This window comes from Sciurus vulgaris (assembly GCF_902686455.1).
Source record: "Sciurus vulgaris genome assembly, chromosome: 5".
Taxonomy (NCBI): domain Eukaryota; kingdom Metazoa; phylum Chordata; class Mammalia; order Rodentia; family Sciuridae; genus Sciurus; species Sciurus vulgaris.
In genome coordinates, this window is record NC_136465.1 from 83,320,747 (window position 1) to 83,343,384 (window position 22,638).

Genomic DNA, 22,638 nt, shown 5'->3' on the forward strand with positions numbered 1-22,638 from the left:
GCTTACTGTATAGTGTGGTTGAAAGTATTAGAGCTGTGCTCATAGAACATGAAACAGGGAACTTGTATACTCATGAGGCTTTATTGAAGAAGTCCAGAAGAATTATAACAGAAACTTGTCCATAGGACTAATTCTAAACAGACATTCTTAACTAAAAGTACTGTATTTGAATGAGTTTCAGAAGTCCTAGGAAACTATTGAAATTATATATAAAATTATCTGTTTTAAAAGGGCCTTTGATTATTAAGGTTGAAAGTAGGCCACTCTCAATTCTCTAGAGACCTTGTGGACAAAACATTTAAAGTAAATATGAGCCTTACCCTTGTTTTTAAAAATCTGTTGACCTGGCATGGTTGCACATGACTATGATCCCAACATCTTAGGGAAGATCAAGGCCATCCTCTGCAATTTAGTGAGACCATCTTGAAAGAAAGGACTGGGGGTGTGCTCAGTGGTAGACTGTCCCTGGGTTCAATCCCCATTACTGCCAAAAAAAAACCGATCAATCAAAATACAAAAACAACAACAACAAAAAAAAACCCCAAAACCAAATATCTGTTAATACCATTTTTCTTAACCTCAGTTCTATGATATAAATAATTCCAGCATAAATTTTAAGTCCTATTAATCTATTCTAAAATTTCAATGAATGTTTTAAGTGTTTTGTGAATCTAGTAATATCTTCTGGGTGTATCTGGAAAATGGGAATTGGGTGATAGGAGGAGATTCTTGAGTAAAGTGAAAAAATCTCAAGGTAAGACTGAAATGTGTAAGAGGAGAGAGAGCTGATATACATAAGAGGCAGACCAAACCATGGCAGTTTACTTCTGTGTTCTGGATTCTCTGGATTCTAGTTATCCTAATTGGTTGGAGCCATCGCTAATTTTGTGTCTTTGGTGATGTGAAGAATTGCCAAATGAAAACTATGAAATTAAACTTTTTATCTCAACCCAGTTACTTTGTGTCTCTGAAAATTCTAGGGACTAGAAAGCCTAGGAGGAGTTATCAGCCCTTAGAATTAAAAATCAGAAAGATTTGGAAAAATAGAGAAATGTATTGTATGGGTTTGAAATCCATCTACAAGAATGCAAAAACAAATTTTCATTTCACTGAAATGGAGAGATTCTAAAACGTATAATGAATAAAAGATAGTAAAGAGAAAGTCAAATTCCTAATGCTCATTAAAGTTCAAAAAATAGTTTTAGTGGTATTTATATACAGTAATACCTTTAGTGAGACCCTGTTTTAGTGTGGAAAAAAATATTTTGAGCCTAAATAAGTTCATTAATGATCCTCATCTCTGCTTACTTTCACCTAAAAGATCTTTTTAAATGTTTTAACAATGACTTCTACCATTAACCTTGTTGCGATTAAAACTCTGATTCTTGAAGAAAAAAAGTCTTGTCATTTTTTATAATGCTGTGTACATTGTGATTGCTTATTTAATATTAGTTGTAGAATATGATAAAGCATGACATGTTTTATTGAAGCCACCAAAGAGCAATTTGCAGTAATGTCAGGGGAAAAGAAGTCCAAAATAATGATTTGTTATATCTCCTTTATTTCCCATTTAACTTAAGTTAGTTGAGGAGACGTAGGTTGATTGACCAAAGGTTGTTTCTGGTACCTCTTGGGTTTTATTTTATTTGTTGTTAACACAATATAATTTTATAGATATATTATTAGCAGTGTTTTTGGTAGCACTATTTGTCATAGTTTATATACCTCTTGTAAAAATAACTTAATCTTCCTGAATATTACTTTCCTCATCTGTATGATGGCAAAAATACTGTTTATGGTATAGGATTTTATTGAAGCTATGAGTAATACATGCATGTCAAGCACCAAGCTTACTTGCTGGCATTGCTATCAAATATAATAGTACCATTTCTTTCTTTCTTTCTTTTTTCTTTTTTTATTTTGGTGGTGCTGGGGATTGAACCCAGGGCCTTGTGCATTGGAGGCAAGCACACTACAACTGGGCTATATCCCCAGCCTTAATAGTACAGTTTTCAAATTTTATTAATCTTATTGGTGATGGAAAATACTGAGTAGGGTTATTTGTTTTTAAATTTATTCTATTGTTTTTTTCATGTAGAGTTTATTTTGTGTTGCAGAATAGTTGAATGTGGACTTGGTCATTTATTTCTATCAGTATGTGTTACTATTTTCTTCCCAAAATTTCACTAATCAAAAAATGTAAATTAATGAACTGTTATGAATTCCAATAGAAACAAGATTTCCTTTTCTACTTTTGTTCCAGCAGAAGTAGAAAGGAATGAAAAGGACAGCAAACCTGAGGAAGAAGAACAAGTGATAGATGAAGAAGATGAAAGACCTTCTGAGAAAAGTATGCATGTACAAATAAACTTGAACTACTTTGAAAAATAATAATTCATTGATTCTGGTTTTAAAAGACATGGAATATTATCTTTTGGTCCATGAAATGGTTATAAATTTTTGTAATTTAAGTAAGATATACTGGACTTATTTTGGTGATGACCAACTGAAGGATCTTTGAATGTATTATTTCATACTTGAATGTAGTATTTATATTTTCAGTTGTTCCACAAAAAAGAGTTAAGCTAACAACTTAAGTAGTTATCTTTGTGTCTTGAGATAAATTGTTTTAGATTGAGACCATAAGAATTTTATCTGGAATGATATTAGTATATGATTAAGTCTACATTTTCTTGAGCTTTCATGGGAAGGGAAATGATGGGACTGTTAGGTTTCTAGAAAGATTATTGGACTAAATGTCAGGAAACCTGGGTTCTGTAATTCTCCCTGTCATGCTGCTCTCCACATATGACTCTAGGCAAGTTATTATAAGAAAAGTTGTAGAACAGAAATGTATTTTAAAAATGGAGAGGCATTGGTATAGTCATGTAAGAGCATTTGTGGGATTTTAGTGTTTTCATTTTTTTATACATTGAAAAATAAAGTAGAATTTGTTTATGAAATCATGAATGTTAACTGTATTTGAAGTAGGAATTCTGTGTGAAGATCTTTAATATCTGTTCTTTACAAATGTGCTTTTATAATGACATTAATTTTGTTTTTATTTATTTGAAATCCATTAGGGTATGTTAAGAATAACTAATTACAATGTTATTTCCTAAGGCCATCAATTAAGATTTTTTTCTTACATTTACTGAGGAGGAAGAATTAAGTAATTCAAACTGTGTATAGTTGATCGAATTTTGAGATGAGAATGAATACTGTATTTTTTCAGAGGATTTACACTATGAAATATAGCAAAAGGAATGAATGTGAAATGACTTCTGCCTTCTGCATGACATAATTGTTAGGCAGGTTTCCATCTTAATATAAAAATTTCAAGGAAAGAATGTTATGTTTATAGTATTTATGTTTAAGTTCTTATTTAGCACAGTGAAGCTCATTTCAAGTTTAAAGCTAAGAGTTGCATACCTTCTTTTCTGATCTCAAAACAATTCATAAAATAATTGATTGAGAATGCCATTGTGATAAAAAGAGTATTTTGCTGCAAATGGAATAGGCTTTAAGTTCTGTAATAAAAACAGTTCACTTATTGTGGTTTTTGTTCTCAGATGAATGTTCTAGAAGAAAACGTTCTAAATCAGAGGACATGGACAATGTACAGTCCAAACGTCGTCGATATATTGAAGAAGAATATGAAGCAGAATTTCAAGTAAAGATTACAGCCAAAGGAGACATTAACCAGAAGCTTCAGAAGGTATTGTAATTAATAAGCCTTATTGAATAAAAAGCACTGTCTTTATTCTAAATCGTTTATATTATAGTATTGTGTGTGTTACTGATACATCCAATTTATTGTAGAGAGAACTTGAAGAAAGTAGTTATGAAGTTTGTTTTCCTTGATAATTTCATTTTAAAATTCTGACTGATTACATGATTTTTTTAAGAGATGGTAATGATTATCAAAAATGAAAGGTAGATATGATTACATTTCTTTATTTGCTTTTGTAACAAAACCGAATAGTGTTTGAGATTTCTCTTTTCTTTCCATATTGAATTTTATTTTACAGTGAAAGGAAACAGAGTTTTAATATTTTAACCTTAATAAACTTGTTTGGTGGTTGTACATCTATACTTTCTAAAATCTTTGTCATGTATGTTAGGATTAATATTAAAAACGATCAAGAGAGAGCTTTAGCAGGCCTATTCAAAGGGAATATATAAAGATTTGGGAAACCTCCCCCTATATCTCTTATGCCCGAGATAGAAATATTTAGAGTTTATGTATTTTTCAAAATGTTCTTAAACCTTTATCACAGTGTGTTTTGTAGAGAGGCATATGAAATTCATATGAAAAACACTATTTTTTTCTAGGTCTTATATATTTAGTGGTGGTATTATAAATCACAGTTCTTTTTTAAGACACAGTACAAATATCTACCCTTTTCAAAAAGAGGCAATGAAAGAAAAGTGATAGATAAGTGATAGTGGTATCTTTTCCCCCAGTTTCTTTTTCTTTAGCATATATATATATATATATATATACTATATATATATATTATTACTATATATATATAATAATAATACTTAGTCTTTTCTTATTAAAGCTATTAGAATTATAAAGATAAATGCATGAAAGAAGTTTAAAAACTTAGATGTGCACTGAGAGTTTACTTCTCTAGAATATTGCTAATTCAGATATGGCTCATGATGTATCACAGTTCCTTTTGTTGTGGGTCTGTAATGAGATAATGTGGGGACTTTGAATAGCATTTAGCAGTGTTTTATAGAATATGATATTGAAGTGCTGTTCCTAGTATATATATATCACAAAAATATCAATCAGTAACAGACTAGAATTTTTTTCTTTTTTCTTTTTTTTTTTTTTTTTTTAAGAGGTACTAAGGATTAAACCCAGGGTTTTGTGCATGTCTGTCAAGTGCTCTACTATTGAGCTGCTTTCCTAGCCCCAGACTATACATGTTTCAACTGGTCTTTAACTAGTTTTCACTAAGTGGTTTGAATATGATAAGGAGGTATGAAAATAAAATGCTCAACTTTCATTTTCAAGATTTTACCCTCTAGAAATTTTCTATTTTTAGTATATGCCACCCAGTTAGGTAGATACTTCATATATATATGGAAGTAGAGAATTTTATTGGATAGTATTGGTTTATGGATTTTATTCATAAAATTAATCATATTTTATTCTATGTTAGCCAATACATTATTGTTAGTACTTATTTTTATTGTTTTGGGCTTGTTGAATTGCCTTTGTGTAACAAAGGAATATGTATTTCTTTAGGTTATACAATGGTTGCTGGAAGAAAAATTGTGTGCATTACAGTGTGCTGTATTTGATAAGACTTTGGCAGAACTTAAGACACGAGTAGAAAAGATTGAATGTAACAAAAGGCATAAAACAGTTCTTACTGAACTACAGGTTTGTACACTGACTTGAATTGTTTCATCATTTTTATAATTTGTCTTCTGAAATATATATTTGAAGTTGACTGTATATTCATTTAAATTCTAAATGTAAGAAGTAAGAGTAGTTTGTATTACTTTGCCAGGGCTTCGGTAAAAACCGTACCATAAATGAGGTGGCTTTATCAACAGTAATATATTACCTCACATGTAACCTGTTACCTTATATTCTAGAGGATAAAAGTCCTCTCCTCTGGCTTCTGTTGGCTTGCTAACGGTCTTTGATGTCCTTGTTTTGTATTGGCGTTATCTCAGTCTCTGGCTTAACCTTTGTGTCTCTGTATGTTTGTCCAAATTTCCTTTTTTAAAGACACCAGTTTTATTAGATTAGGGGCCCACCCCACTTCAGTTAGACTTTTCTAACTGAACTAATTTTCTCTGCAGTGACCCTGAATTTCTGAAGGCTCAGACTTCAATATAGGAACTTCCTGTAGTTAAACCTAGTTTAATTCATAACAGAGACTCAAAACTTATCTAACTCGATTTTTTTATTTTTTTAACTTTTTAGATTTTGTCATTGAGGAAAGGCTGGCATCTAGCATGCCATAATATATACTAATTATTTGTAGATGATTCTTTCTATATTCTTAATGGATCTTATGTTTTAAAGGATTAGTTTACTAATCTATATCTAATAATTACTACTTGCAGCTTTTGGTAACTGAAATGAGTACATAGTGAAATTGTGTGGTAATTTGTATCATTTCAAAGCTAAGAAATTGGAAATTTTGATCAGTATATTCATTCTGTCATAAGTAAAAATATGGTTCTTATTATCCTATGTTAAATGTGAGCATAATCTAAAGCATTTTGATGTGTACACTTATGAATGAGGGAGAAGTGATCCCTGAAAGTTAAATCTCTTTTTCACATTTAAAAATCAAATTGTAGCTACATATGAATAAAATTTAGATCTGTTACAGCTTCTAGGCTAAAAGTTATTTTCTTGGTTTCATACTGGTTTTTTTGTTGTTGTTTGTAATAAAGTCTTTGTGATAATTTTGTAATGGATCATTTAGAACAGTAGTCCTGGTTTTTACCTTTAACAGGTTTTTCTATAGCAGTAGTGTAATCTAATTATTAAATTCCATTTTACTTGTTGAGAATTTTTAATTAAAACTGAAAATGTGTAAAGATTTAAAGTAATTCTTTGTTTCTCAGAAGTCCCATGGTTGCAATTATTTTGTGTTTTTAAAACCAGAGTTTTTAGCTCCTTTATTCTTCATTTAAAGTGTGTGTACCAAATTTCTTAACATTTAATGTTTATTTGTACTTCAGTTTGTAGTCTCAGACTCGTCATCTTTCCAACACCAAACCATTTTCTCCACAAATGAATCCCCCTTCTCATTGTTACTCTTATGATAGCTTTTTAATTCTTAGAAAAATTTTGAAGGAATATCTTCCATTATTGGCAGTCCTTCAGTTCTTGGAAGCTGACTCCTCTAAGTCATTTTACATATACATTGAATTGCCAAGTTACAGTTGTTTTATTCCTAAAAGATCTGTCTCTTGATTCCTTGTTACTATATTTAGGTGTAGCTACTCACCATTCAAAAGCCAACACTCAGGGAGATGAGAGTTAGTTGGAAAGAAATCAGTTTTGTTCAAGGGCTAGCCCTGGGAAGGTGGAAGGGCTATCATCATCATAGTCTATCGGGAACTTAGGGCCACAAAGGACTTTTATAGGAAGAGAAAGAAGGAGCCAAAGGATAACAGGCAGAAGAATTATGTGTGGAGTCATGCATGCAGACTCAATCACTATCTCTATCACTCAAGGGTGTTTTTGTTTTGTTTTGTTTGTTTGTTTTCTTTTTTTGCCAGAACATTTTTGCGATAGTAATAGACCTTTATCTTCCAGGCTAGTCACTATAATTTGGGGCAGGAGAACAAACATTATTTTCTTCCAAACTAAATATTTTTCTACTTTTAATTAAAGAACAAAATGAACAGTTTATTGGCCCATATTTTGATGTTATCCGAAGACCATTAGATGTTCTGGGTTCTGTAAATCTAGAGTAAAGTTACTGATTAGTTAAATTTTATGACTCATGTCTTTTTAGTACCTTTTCCAGGAACAGCTAACCTTGTAGTTAAACATTAAGATACAAAAAGCATCTTTTGCTAGAGAACAGGAGAGATAGCAGAAAGCAACAGTTTTAACCTATTGGTAGCTTCAGAGGTGTCACCTATAGCCAAGCCAGCAGGAGACAAATAATGTATTGCTGAGTGACCACTGAAATTAACAATTTTTAAAGTTAACTAAAAGCAAGTGAAACTAGAGGCTTTATTTGGCTTTTCCTTTGGTTAACTGTTATGTTCTGTTAGGCCATGATTATTGAATTTCTTGATTCTGTAACAGTTTTTAAGTTTTTGCTGGTCCTTCCAAAACATTTTACTAATCTTTCTAAAATACTTCTTTCTTCATTTTTTTGGCATCATCATTTTCCTCAGTTGTGTACACTCAATCTTAGTGTTCATTTGATTTTTAATCTCAATATATAGTTTTTGATCTAATATTCTTAATACCCACCTATTGCTTTACTGTTCAATAGAATGTTTAATTTAAAAAACAAAAACAAAAGGATGATTCGTGTTCGTAGAATTTTTATATCAAGTTTTCAACCTCATAGTTTCTGCAGGTCGAGGTGGCAAACTCCTGTAATCCCAGCAACTCTGGAGGCTGAGGCGGGAGGATTGCAAGTTCAAGAACAGCTTCAGCAACTTAGTGAGGCCCTAAACAACTTAGCGAGACCCTGTCTTAAAATTAAAAAAAAGAAAAGAAATTTTAAAATGCTGGGGATGTAGCTCAGTGGTAAAGCACCCCTGGGTTCAATCCCTAATACCAAAAAAATAAAAAAAACCCTTAATGATTTGCCTTCACCATGATATTTTATTAAATCTTAACAAGCTAAATTTAGTTATCATCTCTTTCTGTTTTTCTAATATTAAGCTTTTTTGTAGAATTAAAATTTAAATAATAAAAATACCTATTTAAATATGTATAATAATTGGGATATAGTGTATTCACATCATCATCCCTATCTAGGTCCAAATCATTTTGTTAGCTTAAAACAAAACCTTGTGTCCTTTAAACAGGTACTTTTCATTTCCCCCTGCCCCTTAGCCTGTGGAAACCACTAATTTCCTTTCTGTCTCTATTGATACATCTATTTTGCATATTTTGTATAAATAGATTCATATAGTATGTGACCTTTATGTCTGGCCTCTTTCACTCAGCATTTTTTCCAAATTGTTGTAGCGTATGTCATAATGTATACTACATACAGTGTTTTCCAAATTGTTGTAGTATGTATTAGTACTTTATCCCTTTTTATAACTAAATGATATCCAATTATATGGATATATGTACATATATACCACTGTACACACACACACACACAATATTACAGTATAGCAACTCTGGAAATAAAATTTTTTCCTCCTTCCCAGCTTTCGTTTTGTTTCTTATTGTGGGTTATTGTTTGTTTATTGGCTTTTTGAAACTAGATTTCCAGCTTCTTGGAAAATATGTATTAGTTGTATGTGGCCACTGAAGTCTGTATTTCATTATCTTAGGAGTCAGCTGGTGTTATTGACAGTTACCTGAAATGCCTGGAGCCAAAAAAAGAGAAGAAAAAAAATCTCCCACTCTGCACATTGGCTCTGTGTTTTGGTACTCCTCCAGTGCTTAGTGGAACCACTAATAACTTGCCTTTTTGAACCTGCCTGAAATTTTACTACCTATTTATTTTCAATCTAAAGGCCAGACAAAGGTGAACACTCAGAATCCTTTCCGACCTCCTCTGAACTCTGCCTCCTACTTTGGGCATATGTGTAGTTCTTTGTATTTCCTCCTGTATTCAAGAGCTCTTAACCTTCTCTTCCACCCCTACACGTTATCTTCTTCCCCCTTTCTCCCCCAGCCCTTTTACACAAAGTCATTAACACATATTAATAGTTGATCATTGGAAACATTTTCACTTATATTGAGAATGAGAAAAGGATTGATAAAATATGCTATTATTTAGAGCTTTCTTTGAGTTTTTGGGCAATGCAGTGAGAAAGGAAAAAGAAATAACTTGGTAAAATAGGAATTCAAATCACTATACAAATTCAAAATTTCAACCCAATTTCTTAGGGAAATGGAAAAGCTGTTAACACACCCCGAAATACAATATTTCATTGATTATGGCTTAGAAAATATCATTTTAGGTAGTTTTAACTTAAAATAGCTATCTTACTGTTTCCTTTCAGTCTTGTCCCCCTCCCCTCATCAATGAAGGAAACCTTAGGTGACCTCAGGGGACAATTTTGAATGGTAGATACCATGTCTGTTCACTAGCTTTTTGAAAAGTACTAGTGTTTTATTATTAGACCAAACTGAATGGAGGGTTAACTCTTTTAGACAGCTGTTTCTTAAAAGGTTGCTTGGTAAAATATGCAAGGAAATTACCGTTTGACTCCGAGCATTTGATGTGCCCTGTATTTAAACAACTACCATTGTACTATTACATAAAAAATGTATATGTATACCTAAGGAAGAATCCAAGAACAAATGAAATGAAAGTAATGACCAAAGTCTGTAATATGCTGGGTGCAATGGCACATGCCTGTAGTCCCAGCTACTCAGAAGGCTGAAGCAGGAGGATCACTAAAACCCACCCAGGAGATTGAGACCAGTTTGGGCAACATATTGAGACCACACCCCCACTCCCCCCACCAAAAAAAAAAAAAAAAGTGAGAGGGACATAAAGGACATAATAATAGACTATTTGATAAATTTACAAATTACATTTTTAAAGTTTCATAGAATACTTGCCAAAATAGATACCCTCGTCCTAGACACATTGCCAGATATTTTGAATTATAATAATAGAAAGGCATCATTCAGTTTTCTGTGTAATAACTAAAGTCTGCCTTTTAATTTCCCTTTTATGTTGTCAGAAGACAGTAATCAATGTCCATATTTTGATTTTTTCACTCTACTACCAATATAATTTTCTAACTAATAATTTTTAAAATAATTTGAATACTACAGATTTATTACAGATATATTCAAGAATTTGAATATGTATTACATATATGAAAGCAAAGTCTTTCTCTTTACCTTCTCCCCCACTTCCTTCCATTTGTAGCTTCCAGGGGTAATCACTTTTAACTTTGGTGTGTATATCTACACTTTCTCCCATATATATTAATATACAATTTTTTTTTTTGTTTTTGTGTTCTAGTGAAAATAGAAAAATAATACTGTACAAAACTATAGTTTTTGGAATACCCACCCAGATAATCTGACTGAAGAAAAAAAAAATGAAAGCTATCTTGCATAAGTTGGGGTAAATATCTTCCAACATATATGTTTGGAAAAAATTATTTGAAATATTTTAAGTCATCAAATAGGCAAATTCATATCCAGGATATGAAATCATATTGTATGTTCCTAGCTTTAATAATATGCATAAATAAGTCTTGAAGAGAGAGACCTTTGAGAGTCATGGATAATTAATTGTCCAGACTTTATTCATAAGACCGTAAGATTTGGGATTTCAAGTGACTGCCTTTTGAAAGAAATCTTGAAAGTAAATAGCACTGTTTTCTCATGTTTATGATATGAATGCCTTTATATTTGATAAAAGAAATCTTATATAGGCCTCATGACCCCAGAAGTTTATTTTAATATTCTTAAAAGTGTGTTGAGTATAAAATGCCAGCTGCAACCGCATCAGCAAAAACAGAAACAACTGAACACCACATCTTAGTGAAAGACTGAAAGGAATTACTCCCAAATATTCATGTGGTGATATAACCCACCAGCCAACCTAAACATCCACCCTCCCAACCTATCTACCTACCTACCTTCCTTTTTTCCTTCCTTTCTCCCTCCTTCCTTCCCTCCCTTTCTCTTTTTCTTTCTTGCCCCCCCCCCCAATATTTCTTTTGGATATATATTTGGGCAAAATATGTAATAAGACAATTTTTATAAGCAGTACAAACTAATTTCATTTGACTAATGTTAATACTAACAAAATAAATCATCATGAACATTAATAGAATAGGAAATGTTTCCAAGAGCAATATATGAGCCCTCATCTATACTGCTATTGGAAGTATCAATTAATCAAGCCTTTCTAAAAAACATTAGGCAAAAATCATAAGAACATATTCTAGCCCAAGAATTCTACTTTTGTGAGTGTGTCTTAAAGAAGTACTTTGAGGGGAAAATGAAATTATTAGTGTTATTTGATAATGATAGGACATTTAGAAACCTTCAGCCTTCAACCTACCTAGTAGAAAAGAGCATGCAATACACCCAAGTAGTTTTGGCAAGGGATCTTTTATGACTCACATGTATGCCCAGTACGTCATTCTTAGTAATTCTTAAGTAAATTACATATGGTTGCAACTGTGTTGAAAAATAACACAAAGCACAAGCTTTCCTATTTGGAAATGTACTGTAAAAACAATTAATCTTCTAATTAAGAGTGTTTACATCTGTCTGCTTAGTTCAGGGTTCACTGGTTTTCATAGGATTTTTAGTATTTTCCAAGTATGTAATTTATAATCATCTTGCCTTACTTTGCTCTTAGCTGTCTTCTTGGGGTTCCTATTGTCTGTGGGTTTTTTGTTATATATGCACGGATTCTTTTTAATGCCATAATGCCACTTGATTTCCTTTTATTTTTGTTTTCTTTCAGGCCAAGATAGCCAGGTTAACCAAACGCTTTGGAGCAGCCAAAGAAGATCTTAAGAAAAGACAAGAAGTAAGAATTTCATTCTTGTATAAGTACTGTTTAGCTCCAAGTGATAATCTTAGGAAATGCTGAGTTGGGGTGAAACTTTTCCTTTATTACTGGTATGAAATTTGCTTTCCTGCTGTATATTATGTTATTTCTGAAGCTGCAGTTCTAAAACTAATAAGCCCTTTTCAGTATTGTGATAGGTCAAATTTTATGTTAATTTGCTTGATGATAGAGTTTTTTTTTTTTTTTTTTTTTTTGTTTTGTTTTTGTGATGCTGGGGATCGAACCCAGGGCCTTGTGCTTTACAGGCAAGTACTCTATGAACTGAGCTATATCCCCAGCCCTATCCCCTCTTTTTTAACTTTAGTTTATTTAGTTTTGTATGTGGTGCTGAGAATCGAACCCAGTGCCTCACACATGCTAGGCATGCACTCCACCATTGAGCCCCAATTCCATCCCTGATGATAATCTTCTTGAAACTATATTTTCTATCATTAAAATTACTAACCTTTTTACCTTCTTTTTATATTCTTGTGTTCTAGTTTTTTAACATTTCCCCAAAGTATTTTAATATTCCACTGCCTCTAATAGCCCTGTTCTCTTATCTTCCCTATGTATTTAGTCATCCATTATATTATTATTGTAATATATTGAGTCATTTTATTGCCATAAACACTTCAAATATTTATTTTTGAGTAGAAAGTTAACTCAAAACATCATTAGCATAGTATTTGTCCACTATAGTCCTGGGTTTTACTTTTTGTTTTTTATTTATTATTATTTAATTATTATTCCATTTTCTTTATTATTATTTCCTTTATTATTCACATTTTGGGGAGGGGGTACGAGGGGTTGAACTCTAGGGCACCCAATCACTGAGCCACATCCCCAACCCTATTTTTTGTATTTTATTTAGAGACAGGGTCTCACTGAGTTGCTTAGCACCTCACTTTTGCTGAGGCTAGCTTTGAACTCTCAATACCCTTGCTTCAGCCTCCCGAGCTGCTGGGAGTATAGGCATGCACCATGGCACCCAGCTTCACATTTTTAATATAACACTTTCATATTGCAGTATATCCTTCAGTTGTATTCTTTTTCTCTTAAATTTTTTCATTTGAGCAAGTTATATTTCTTTGTCTTAATAGCTCTATTATCTGTTACATAATAAATTGCTAATAATAATAACTTCAATAACAATCATTATTCCTAGAACTTTTTCTGTATTGATGGATTCTCATGTCTTTTTTTATTAGATCACTAATGCCTGTTAATTGTACAAATTAATGGGTTTCAGTGTGTCATTTCCATACATGAATTTATTGTGTTTTGATTATATCTACCCTCCATATAATACTCTCTTGCCCTCCCTTTTCTTCCCACTGTACCCACACCCCTTCTCCTTCCCTAAGTGTTCCTGTTCTATTTTCAGGTCATGTTTTTTGACTTAGTTAGTTTCCATATATAAAAGAAAACATGTGATACTTGTCTTTCTGTGCTTGGCTTATTTCATTTACCATGTTGTCTCCCAGTGCCATCCATTTTCCAGTAAATGACATAATTTCATTTGTCTTTATGGTAGAAAGTACTTTATTGTATGTGTATACTCACATATATATATATATATATATTTATATTTATATTTTTGTTTGTTTTTTGTACTGGAGATTGAACCCAGGGGCACTTAACCACTGAGCCACATTCTCAGCTCTGTTTTGTATTTTATTTAGAGACAAGGTCTCTCTGAGTCACTTAGGGCATCCTTAAATTGCTGAAGATGGCTTTAAACTGGTGAGCCTCCTAATCCTGCCTCAGCCTCCCAAGTTGGGATTACAGGCTTGTACCACTATGGCTGGCTATACTATCTATCTTATCTATATATATATATATATATTTTTTTTTTTTTTTTTTTTTTTTTTTGTAATGATGAACACCTAGGCTGATTCCTTATTTTGGCTATTGTGAATAGTGCCACTATAAGCTTGACTATTGTATCTCTTCTGTGTGCTTACTTCATTTCCTTTGGCTATGTAACCATGAGATGTATGGTTGAATGACATGGTAGTTCCGTATGTTTTTGTTGTTGTTGTTTAAGGAAATCTCTACTGTTTTCCATAGTGGCTATACTAATTTACATTCCCATCAACAGTGTAAGAGTTCCTTTGTATTATTTCAATAATAGCCACTTAGACTGGGGCAAGGTCAAATCTCTGTTAGTTTCGATTTGCATTTGACTAACCATGATGAGTACATTTTCATGTTTTTTGGACATTTGTACTTTTTCAATGAGTCTGTACAGATCATTACTTATTGATTGAATTATTTGTTCTTTTTATTAAATTTTAAGAGTTCTTTATATATTCTGGATATTAATCCAGTGGCAGATGAATTGCAAGCAAAGATTTTCTACTTTTCTGTAGGATAGATGACTCTTCACTTTATTGTTTCTTTTTGCTGTGCAGAAGCTTTAATTTGATATAATCTTGTTTTTATTTCCTGAACTATCGGAATCCTATCCAGGAAATCATTGCCTGTGCTAGTGTCTTGAAGTGTTTCCCCTTATGTTTTCCTCTAGTAGTTTGAGTGTTTCATGTCTTATATTAAAGTCTAATCCATCTTGAGTTGATTTTTGTGTAGATTAAGAGAGATGGATCTGGATTACATCTTCAGCGTGTATATACCCGGTTTTCCCAGCACCATTTGTTGGAGAAGTTGTCTTTTCTCCACTGTATGTTTTTGCCACCTTTGTCAAGAATAATTTGACTATAGATGTGTGGTTTGTCCTCTGTTCTCTTCCTCTGATCTGTTTTTATGCCAGTACTGTTCTGTTGCTATTATTGTGTCTTTGTAGTTATATTTTGAAATGAGGTATTGTGATAATTCCAGCATGCTCTTTTTGTTTAGGATTGTGGCTATTTGGGGTCTTTTGTACTTCAATATGAATTTTTAGTTTTTTTTTTTTTCTTCTTCTTCTAACTCTGTATAGAATATCATTGGCATTTTGATGAGGATTGCACTGAATCTGTAGATCACTTTTGGTAGTGTGGTTATTTTAACAATATTGAGTCTCCTATTCCATGAATGTAGGAGGCCTTTTCATCCTTCAATGTCATCTCCAAATTTTTTTTTTTTTTGTGTAGGAGTTTTACAAATTTCACAGTAGTGATGCTTTCTTTACCTCCTTGATTATGTTTATTCTTAGGGTTTTTTTTTTAATGGCTTTTTTGTTGTGGTTTTTTTTTTTTTTTTTTTATTGTAAACAAATGGGATACGTGTTGTTTCTCTGTTTGTACATGGCGTAAAGGCATACCATTTGTGTAATCATAAATTTACATAGAGCAATGTTGTTTGATTCATTCCGTTATTTTTTCCCTTCCCCCCACCCCTCCCACCCCTCTTTACCCTCTATACAGTAGTTCCTTCCTCCATACTTGTTGTGTTTTTTGAGGCTGTTGTGAATGGAATTATTTTCCTGATTTGTTTTTAGAGAGTTCATTATTAGTATATAGCACAACTACTGATTTTTGTACATTGACTTAATATCTTGCTATTTTACTGAATTTATCAGCTCTAAGATACTTTTGGTGGAGTCTTAGGGTTTTCTAAGTATGGAATCATATTATCTGCAAATGGGTAATTTAATGTCCTTCTTTTTTGTTTCTGTCTTATTTTTCTTGTCTGATAACTCTGGCTAAAATTTCATGTACTATACTGAATAATAAGATGGTGAGAGTAGACATTCTTGTCTTATTCCAGATTTTAGAGGAAATGCTTTCAGTTTTTCCCCATTGAGTATGATGTCGGCTATAGGTTTGTCATATATAGCCTTTATTGCATTGAGATATCCTTCTATATCTGGTTTACTGATGGTGTTTTATCATGAAGGATGTTAAATTTTATCAGTAGCTTTTCTTGCATCTATTGAGATGGTCATTGATTTTTATCCTCAATTCTCCTATGTACTTTATTACATCTATTAATTTGTGTTTGTTGAACCATCCTTGAATCTGTGGAATGAAACCAACTTGATCATGGTGTGTGATCAAGTGTGTTGTTGAATTTGATTTGTATTTGTTTTATTGAGGATTTTTATATTTACGTTCATCAGGAATATTGGTGTATAGTACTTGTCCTAGAAAAAATTTTTTTGAAGTATGTGTAGACTTATGGGAAGTCCTGTGAACTCTTCATTGTTGGCCAGGCTGGCCCTGAACTCCTGGACTCAAACACTCTTCCTCAGCTTCTTGAGAAGCTATTGTTATAGGTGTATGCCACCAAGCTCAGCTCAGCTTGCTTTCTTTCCTTTTTTTTTTGTTTTTTTGTTTTTTTGTTTTTTGGGGTTTTTTGTTTTTTTTTTCCCCCCCTCCCTTTTTGGTACTAGAGATTGAACCCAGAAGTGCTTTACCACTGAGCTACATCTCTAGTCCTTTATATTTTTTGATTTTGAGACAGGGTCTCACTAAGTTGCTTAGGACCTCACTTAGTTGCCAAGACTTTCCTCAAACTTGTGGTCCTCAGCCTCCTGAGCCACTCGGATTACAGGGATGTTCATTATACTCAGCAAGCTCAGCTTTCTTGAATATTTTTATATCAGTATTTATCACAGATACTTGTCTGTAGTTTCTTTTTAGTATCTTTGGTATTGGATATTAATGGCCTCATAAAATAAGTTTAGAAGTATTTCCTCTTCAGCTGATTTGAAGAATTTGAGGAGAATTGGTATTAATTCTTTAAATGTTTGGTAGAATTTTCCAGTGAAGGCTTTTGGTCCTGGGCCTTTATTAGGGCATTTTTATTACACATTAAGTCTCCTTACTAGTTGTAGGTTTATTCATATTTCTTTTGTTTTTCAGTCTTCAAAGGTCAGATGTCTTTAGATACTTTTTTCATTTAGATTATCCAGTTGACTGGTATATAAAGTTGCTCATTTTAGTCTCATAACTGTTTCCATTTTGTGATATTAGTTCTAATGTCTAATTTCTGAGTTTAGTTAATTGAATCATCTCTCTTTTTAAGGCTAGCTAAGGGATTTTCAGTTCTTTTGATATTTATTTTAAAAACTCAATTCTTATTTTGATTGACTTTTTCTATTCTTTTTCATACATTTCTGCACATTTCATTTAATTCCACTTAATTTTGATTTTTTTATTTCCTGCTGCTAACTTGGGTTTAGTTTGTTGTTCTTTCAGTTCTTTAAAGTGTTATGTTGTTGGTTTTTTTTTTTTTTTTTTTTTTCCTGGTACTGGGGGTTGAACCCAGGGCCTTGTGCTTGAAAGGCAAGTACTCTATGTTGGGTTTTTGATCTGAGATATTTCTTCTTGAGTTTACTTCTGTTCCCTTCCCTATTACTACTGCTTTCACTTCATAACTTTGTTCTGTTGTGTTTTTATTTGTCTCAAGATATTTTTACTTCATCGTGATTTCTTCTTTTACCCATTGGTTTTTCAAAGGATTTGTTGATTTTTCCATGTATATGTGACCTTCTGCTGTTGATTACAGGTTTTATTCTGCTATAACCACAAAAGATCCTTAGAATGATTTCATTCTTCTTAAATTTGTTGAGACTTGTTTTTTGACTTAACGTGGGATGGGTCCTTAGAATGTTCCATGGCATTTAAGAAGAATGTGTTTTCTGTTGTTTGATACAGTATTCTGTATATGTCCATTAGGTCCAGTTGTTCTGTTGAGTTCTGTTACCTTATTAGTTTTTCATTTACATGTTATATACATTATTGAAATTGGGATGTTAAAGTCTCCCACTATTACTATGTGCCCATCTACTTCTCCTTTTAATTCTTTCAGTATTTGATGTTGTTTGAGGGCTCTGATATTAGGGGTATATATGCTTAATGATTGTTTTACCTGATGAATTGACCCTTTTATCATAATATAATGACTGTCATTACTTATTTTGTTAAGTTTAGCCACCCTGTTTTCATTACCAGTTGCACAAAATAATCATTTCCTGTTTTCACTGTCATTTTATATGTCCTTATATCTAAAGTGAGTTTTTTTGTAGACAGCATATGGTTGGATTAGATCTTATATTTTATACTTTAAGCCATCCTGATGTCTTTTGATTTAAGGTGTTTGATCCATTTGCATTTAAAGCATTTACTGTCTGTCTGCATAAATGTAACTCTCTCAGGCCATAGGCAAGCCGAGGTCCTTTGAGTTGCCAGCACATCAACTGCACCACAGCCACACTCTCCATTCCAAGTCAGTCAGATCTCTGAGGGGACTAAATAAAAACTAGTGCCGTAAGCATCTTCTTAAGTTCCACCCTTCTCCTTCCTTCTTGATGGAGAAGCCTTGATTGTGTTATGTTGTTTTGGGAGGTTGATGGGGTATAGTGGGTAACTGCAGTATACTTTCTTACCCTTTGCAGTTTACCTCTTTTGGGCTTTGTACTTGCCTAGGGTGCTATAATGTCTCTACTCATTGCTGAAGTTTCACAAAGGCATTCTTCTGGTCTTTACATTGTTAAGTCATTGTCTCCATCAAGGAAGGAGGATTTGAGGCTTTCTATTCTATCATCTTGCTACTAATCTCACCACAATTTTTAAATTCATTCATCAAATGACTCCTTTCCATGTTCTTAACTGGTTTTATTTATTTTCTGTGCTCTTTTTCCTGTTTTTCTCTTGACATTTTCTTTTCCTTTATCTTAACCTTTTGGGAATATAGTAATTACTCAAAGACCTGTTTGAAGATGCGTTCTCCCCCCCACACACATACATACACCTTTAATTAAAAATTTTTTTTTTCCTTTGGCATTAATCTGTTCTTTTAATTTGCTTTTCTATTGTTTTCATGTGTGTTTATCTTCACAGCCAGATTTTGTACTTTTATAGAAGATTGTCTTAATTCTTTTGCCTCCTACACAAACCTAATGCAATACTATACTTGTAGGTCAAAATTATTCTTTAACATACACAAAGTGGTGAAGTGGATTTGTTGTTGTGAAGAGTGGTTAATGGCATCTGCTCTATGTATTCTCAGAACTTAACTACCTTTAGTTTAATATGTTATTTTTATACTCCATTTAGTCTTGAATGAAGTTTTTTATTCTTCTCATTTTAAGAAATAAATGATGATAGTATCATTAATGATGGAGGCCTAAATAATTGTAATCAATACGTAGGTATTCAAATTCTATTTGTATATTCCTTGATTTGGGAGGGAAAGAGTCTAAAATTGTTACTGCAGCTTAGGATTGTGTCATCCTTTTATGAAATTATTGAAGTCACATAGTGGCTGGTAGCAGTTCTTAAAATGAAATTTTAAAAATAACTTTGATTTGGAAATTTTTTATTTGAGAACTTGGACACCACTTTATTGAATTTCTGGTTCTGATAAGATGCCTATGTGGACCATTTTCACATTTTATGTTTTATATAATCTTCATAAGAACACTAAAATACAGGAATTATTACATTAACCTTTGAAATGATAAGCAGATGTTTTCAATGGAAAAAAAAGATTTGATTAAGATATAGATAACCAGTAGTAACATCAAAATTCAAATTCTTAACTCAGTGTTTTTCATTATATTATGTAATTAATAGGTCACATATTGAGAAAGCATTTAAAAATCTTATTTTTAAAGATATTTTCTGTATGTCAGGTCTTATTTTTGCTTTGGTATTTTTCCCCCAGAATCCACCAAACCCACCTGTATCACCAGGAAAGTCTACAAGTGATGTCAATAGCAATAATAATATACCCTACAGGTGAGAATTATAGTCCATTTCTATAGTTTTTAAATAACAGAGCAAGGTTCTGATTTCCTTAATTTGGTAGAAAAATCTTTGAATATAAGCATATGTATTTATTTGAAGATAAATGGTACACTGGGTTGAATAATATTTCCTTTTTCCTCTTTCGTTATATTGTTCATTTAGGGATATAACTTTTTCAGTAAGACTTTGTCACTACATACTTGTTTTTTTTCCTTCCTTTTTTTTTTTTTTTTTCTTGGTTCTGGGGATTGAACTCAGGGACACTCATCCACTGAGCCACATCCCCAGCCCTATTTTGATTTTGTTTAGAGACAGGGTCCTACTGAGTTGCTTAGTGCCTCACTTTTGCTGAGACTGGCTTTGAGCTCTCTATCCTCCTGCCTCAGTCTCTTGAGCTGCTGGGATTACAGGTGTACACTACCATGCCCAGCCGCTTCCATGTTTTTATTGGTTTATTATAGTTGTACATAATGGTGGGATTCATTGTTCCATATTTGTACATGCACACATGTCACTATATGTCATTAGTAGTATTCTCAAGTAATTTGAGAAACGCTTTGGTCAGGGATGAGATTGAGTAATGTGTCTGTCTCTCGCTATATAAATGCGTGTGCACGTGTGTGTGTGTGTGTGTGTGTGTGTGCGCGCGCACGCATGTGTTATATCTTAATTTGGTCTTCAGGTTAAGTATTTATGATATTAGAATATAAGAGAAAAATTCTTCCCTAATACACAGACCCCAGGATTTAGAAGTACACATGCCCTCTGTGCCTGGGTGCATTTGCTTGTGCTTTAGTGTTGCAAAACCCAAATCTAGGCCCACCTTTCCCCCAAGTGGCCATTGTTTTTTTTTCTATACATCAAGTGGTTCCCCCTAGAATGGCATATCCATTGACTATTTGTATGTGTATACATTTCATAGAAATGCAGGCACGGTGAGACAGATGCTGGAGTCCAAAAGAAATGTAAGCGAGAGTGCCACATCGTCCTTTCAAACTCCTGTGAATACAGGTAACATTTTAACACCAAAACTCATTGTTTATGAATTAAAGGCTTTGGTTCTCTTTTCTTAGATTTTTTTTCTCTTTCATAAACCTTGTTTTTCTCTTTCCACACATTTGTGTATTATAGTTGCACCTACTAATGGAATGTATTGTTACACATTCATACATGCACACAATGTAACAATATAATTTGACCAGTGTCACTCCTAGTACTTCCCCTTTCCTCCCCACCTTCCACCCTTTGATCTCTTTTCTCTACTGATCTCCTTTTGATTTTCATGAAATCCTGCTCCCCAACCTCTCTTTTCCTCTTTGCTCACTAGCTTCCACATATGAGAGAGAACTTTTGCTTGACATAATGGTCTCTAATTCTATCCATTTTCCTGCAAATAGCATGATTTCATTTTTCTTTATGGGTGAATACAACTTCCTTGTGGATGTATACATTTTCTTTATCCATTTGTCCATTGATAGATACCTAGGCTGGTTCTGTAGTTTGGATCCTGGTTCCTTTCTTTTGCTCTCCCCTTGATTTTCATGAAATTCCCATCCTCCACCTTTATTTTCCTTTTTCCTACCTAGCTTCCATATTTGAGAAAAAACATGACCCTTAACCTTCTAAGTTTGAATTATACTGTTTTGAGGTTGAAATGAACTAGAAAACAGGTGACATTGGTCTAAGTACAAAATATTACTGAAAATTAAGGAAAATAAATAAGTATGCAAAAATGTAGGTATTTAAAGTTTTAGTGAAGTAAGTTCCAAACTTTCTGGTCTCTAGATCCCTTTGTAATCTTAAAAAATTATTAAGAACTCTAAAGAGCTTTTGTTTATGTGAGTTATAGTCACTTGATAATCTCAATTGAAATTAAAACATGTTTTAAGTATTTACTCATTTGAAGATTAAAAATAAATCCATAATGTCTAACTCAACACTTTTTAGTGAAAAATAACTTTTTCCACATTAAAAATAACAGTTAAGAGTATTATATTATCTTTCATTTTTATAGATCTCTTTAATGTTTTGCTTAACATGTTAAGCCACCTGAAGATAGCTGGATTCTTATGTCTACATCTGCTTATAGTCTGTTTCATTATGTTGATTAGGCTGAAGTATATGAAGGATTTTTAGTCCATACAAATATGAAGATGGAAAAGACCGACAGTTCTTTAAAAAATTGTTTATTGGTGCATTATAATTATGCATAATTGTGGGATTCTTGTTACATATTCATATATGCAGATAGTATTGGCCCTTTTAGATAACTTCTTTTTTGACACTCTCAAGTAGTAGTTTCTTTTAAGGTTAGTGCAAACTGGAATCAAATTATGCTAATGAGCTCTTCTAACTTGCTGTTTTTTCTGAGTCATTCTTTCAAGTAAAATGGTCTTCCATGAAAAAGGCTGCTAGTTTAGCCTACTTCTCAGTCACATAAGCATTTTTTCTTGAGTCATATATTCTGTTTTGGCATGCAGCAGTATTATTTCATATGTACTATTTTTTTTTTTTTCACACAGAATACTAAGAACTCTTATTCAAGGGATGAGATATAATAAAAGTAGTAATTTTCACTGTTTCGTTGTGGATATATTTAAGTGAAACTTACTTTTTTTTTTTTTACTATAAACTTTTAATAATGAAAAATAGAGTGACAGTTTGGTGCCACTACATTACCTTGATTTTTATATAGTGATTCTCCCTTATCC

General features: G+C 32.5%; 1 protein-coding gene across 1 annotated transcript in view; it reads left to right on the top strand.

Moving 5' to 3' along the window:
- ATF7IP (activating transcription factor 7 interacting protein) overlaps positions 1 to 22,638 on the top strand; it is a 97,794-nt gene that overhangs the window by 37,740 nt on the left and 37,416 nt on the right. The window contains 6 exon segments of the mRNA XM_079140035.1: positions 2,264 to 2,350; positions 3,573 to 3,718; positions 5,267 to 5,404; positions 12,144 to 12,209; positions 19,845 to 19,918; positions 20,850 to 20,938. Of these exon segments, the coding sequence (XP_078996161.1) occupies positions 2,264 to 2,350; positions 3,573 to 3,718; positions 5,267 to 5,404; positions 12,144 to 12,209; positions 19,845 to 19,918; positions 20,850 to 20,938 (600 nt within the window).